Source organism: Cyprinodon variegatus, unplaced genomic scaffold (genome assembly GCF_000732505.1).
Source record: "Cyprinodon variegatus isolate N-32 unplaced genomic scaffold, C_variegatus-1.0 Scaffold4, whole genome shotgun sequence".
NCBI lineage: Eukaryota > Metazoa > Chordata > Actinopteri > Cyprinodontiformes > Cyprinodontidae > Cyprinodon > Cyprinodon variegatus.
In genome coordinates, this window is record NW_015150457.1 from 1,707,548 (window position 1) to 1,710,468 (window position 2,921).

The 2,921-nt window shown below is 43.1% G+C and overlaps 1 protein-coding gene across 1 annotated transcript; it reads right to left on the minus strand.

Moving 5' to 3' along the window:
* Positions 1 to 397: 397 nt before the first annotated feature.
* Positions 398 to 2,588, minus strand: LOC107083139 (proto-oncogene c-Fos-like). Its single transcript, XM_015372140.1, has 4 exons — positions 2,280 to 2,588; positions 1,717 to 1,941; positions 1,515 to 1,622; positions 398 to 1,399 (listed from the first exon to the last, which is right to left on the minus strand). Exons 1-4 carry the CDS (start codon positions 2,412 to 2,414, stop codon positions 776 to 778), a joined length of 1,092 nt encoding a protein of 363 aa, XP_015227626.1. The 5' UTR covers positions 2,415 to 2,588; the 3' UTR covers positions 398 to 775.
* Between the last annotated feature and the right edge of the window lie 333 nt (positions 2,589 to 2,921).

Consider the following 2,921-nt stretch of genomic DNA (forward strand, 5'->3'; position numbering starts at 1 on the left):
CAACGTCACCGCGCAACGCTTGCAAAACTGAAAAAAATGGAAAGAACGCACTGACGTCAAATCCCTGACGTATCCCCAGCCTTGACAACAGACGGAACAATAAATAGAGCTAGTGGAGGAGCAGGAAAAATGCAGGTTTCTGTACATGCAAATTCCAAACTATTGTTATTTTACAACTAAATCTATATAATAATCTAAAGTTTGAGTCAAAATCAGTCAGACAAAGGAATGAATTTAAATATCTCTATTTTATTCACATGGCTTACAAACAACATTCGTCAGTACTCTGTAAAAAAATAAATTCAATAAATTAAAAGGACAAGTGTTTTCACAGAAAACTTGATATAGTTTTATAGACCACTCAGACCATGGTTCAGACAAAGCACACCAGTTTTTTTTGTTGTTGTTGTTTTAAGTTTCACAAACAGTTCACAATTACTCTAACTTTCAATAAACCAGAAAACAAACTGGATCAAATAATAACTATTGCTCAGAGCACACATCGATGAACAAATGTCTTTTTTTTTTTTTTACATATCAAGCACCATTAAATCTTATAAGGAACTCATAGAACAACTAAGTGTTAATAGCTGAAACATGCTTAATAACTTGCTACATTGGTGTAATAGGCAAGTAACTATACATAAAGGCAGATAAAATAATAAATAATTTGCTTTCTGGTACAAGTCTGCCCCATAGCCCTGTAATCTGCACATGTGTAACATATTCAAGGAAATGTGCTTCTAGGAAGAAAGTTCATTTTTGGAAAGAGTCTCTAAAGGGCCAGCAGGGTTGGTGAGCTGAGGGAGTCAGAGGACTGATCGTTGCTGTTGCTTCCTCTCCTGTGGGCGATGCCACAGGTGGGGAAGCTCTCAGCCTCTGGGAAGTTGAAGGCAAATGAAGACGTGTACGTGGTGCAGGCTGGTGTGCTGGTCACCACAGGTGTGCACAGGGGCTCAAAGTCATCGTTACCAGTTGAGGTGTGAAGGGGCTCCCATTCCTGGCTTGGATAGAGGGAGCTGGACAGGTCAACCTCAGGTACAGAGCGGGCTGTCTCCATCTCAGACTTTGCCAAAAGATCCAGGGATTCCTCCAGAACGGAGGCCTCCAGATCTGCCATTTTGACTGTGCTGTCTGAGACTGTGGACGTGGAGGGGGCACAGCTGGTGCTGGAGAAGATAGAGTTGGAGGCCGAGGTGAAAGTTGGCTGACTGGAAGTGATGGTGGAAGTGACAGCTGTGGGGAAGCAGGAGACTGGGAAGTCTGCCTCCAGTTCTGAGGGGATCTTGCAGATTGGTTGGTGGGCTGCCAGAATGAACTCGAGCCTTTCCTTCTCCTTCAGCAGGTTGGCAATGTCATTCTGCAGGCTGCTCTTCTCATCCTCCAACTGATCAGTTTCCTGGCAGAGAGAAAAAATAGAGGAAGTGGTACTTAGTTGGTTGCTGGTGCATTGTTATTAGATCTGGTGGTGAAAACATTTCAATAAGTGAGAGTGAATTTGCTGAGATACTTACAGCTTGCAGTGTGTCTGTAAGTTCTCTCCTCCTGTTGCGGCATTTAGCTGCTGCCTGCTTGTTCCTCTCTCTGCGAATTCTTCTTTTCTCTTCCTCCTCTGGAGATATCTGCAAAGAATAATGTAAAATAGGAACTTTAACTCCCAGCTCTTTGAACGAATTCATAATTATATAAAAATGTAGGATTAGATCACATAATTACCTGTTCAGCTCTGCCTCTCTTGGTTACATTATGAGGTCTGGACGATACAGACTTCATGGCTGATGTGGAATAGGCCGGGCTGGGGCTTGAGCTGTAGGGGTGAGCTCTGTGAGAGGGGGCCACTGAGGAGACCAAAGGCTGGACCATCCACTGCAGATCTGGGCTTGCTGAAATAGCCGTTACAGTAGGGATGAAGGAGGCACTTGCTGTCAGATCAGTGAATTCCTGGAAGAAATAAGGAATAGAACATGAGGGGATTTGTTATATGCTCAGGAGGAGAGGGGGGGATCGCAAAAGGGGAGTTTATAAAAAGCTAGACAGTTTAAAAATATCCCAGTGATGTCAGCTGTGACGTTATACACTCTCTATGGAGTTTCCAGGTGGATGAATGAAGATTGCACAGCAATATTTGCAGTGCAATCAAGTCACTATTATGCATTAACTTTTTTGCCTTCAATTCAAAATCAATAAGCTCACATAAAAAATCAATGGGAACATTGCTATATCATTTACTTTTTCTTTTTTGCAAGAAGAAGCTGAACAAAAACATTTATTTGACATACCTGAGACTGGGGGGATTCCAAGCTTGAGTATGATCCTGCTGGTGATGGGTAGTATCCCAGATTGTCCCCGGAGGGGGAAGCTGTGCTGCAGCGAGAGGAAGAGTCGCACTCCGTATTAAAAGCGGTAAACATCATCGTCCCGAGATTAACAGTAGAAAAAAAAGTAAGTATCAAATAGTAGATCCAAACAAACTCTACTTTGGGGAAATGTAAGCTTGAGATGAGGAAATCCCTTTAGTAGGTTTGACAGAAACTCTTAAAAAGCTGCTGCTGTTCGTTTTCCTGTAGTCCTCGCACTGCTACTCAAAGTTAAAGTGACAACTCTGAGAGCTGGGAGAGCTTTTATAGCTTTTCTGTGACGCAAGGAGAGGGGAGGGTTCGTCATTCGACACCGCGAGGAGGAAACCACCAATACATTTGCATAGCAACACAGAAAAAAACATCCACTCTGGCTCGATCACGCTTTTAAAAACGTAAAACACTACAATACATTCATCTTCTCTACCAGCTGACATAGAAACGCGGTGCGTTTTTGCTCGTTTTAAAGCTAGACGGTCGAGAAATGGAATATTCCGGAGCGGGATCCCCTACGCGTCATTTACCAAATATGGTGCATCCTGTAAAGAGGGCGGTGCTTGATGG

Excerpts from the sequence above, each read along its gene's own strand:
- LOC107083139 (XM_015372140.1), bottom strand. The coding sequence starts at position 2,414 with ATGATGTTTACCGCTTTTAATACGGAGTGCGACTCTTCCTCTCGCTGC. Across the intron at positions 1,623-1,716 it reads AGAGAGGCAGAGCTGAACAG|ATATCTCCAGAGGAGGAAGA; the intron begins GTAATTATGTGA and ends TATTCTTTGCAG. Across the intron at positions 1,400-1,514 it reads TTACAGACACACTGCAAGCT|GAAACTGATCAGTTGGAGGA; the intron begins GTAAGTATCTCA and ends TCTCTCTGCCAG.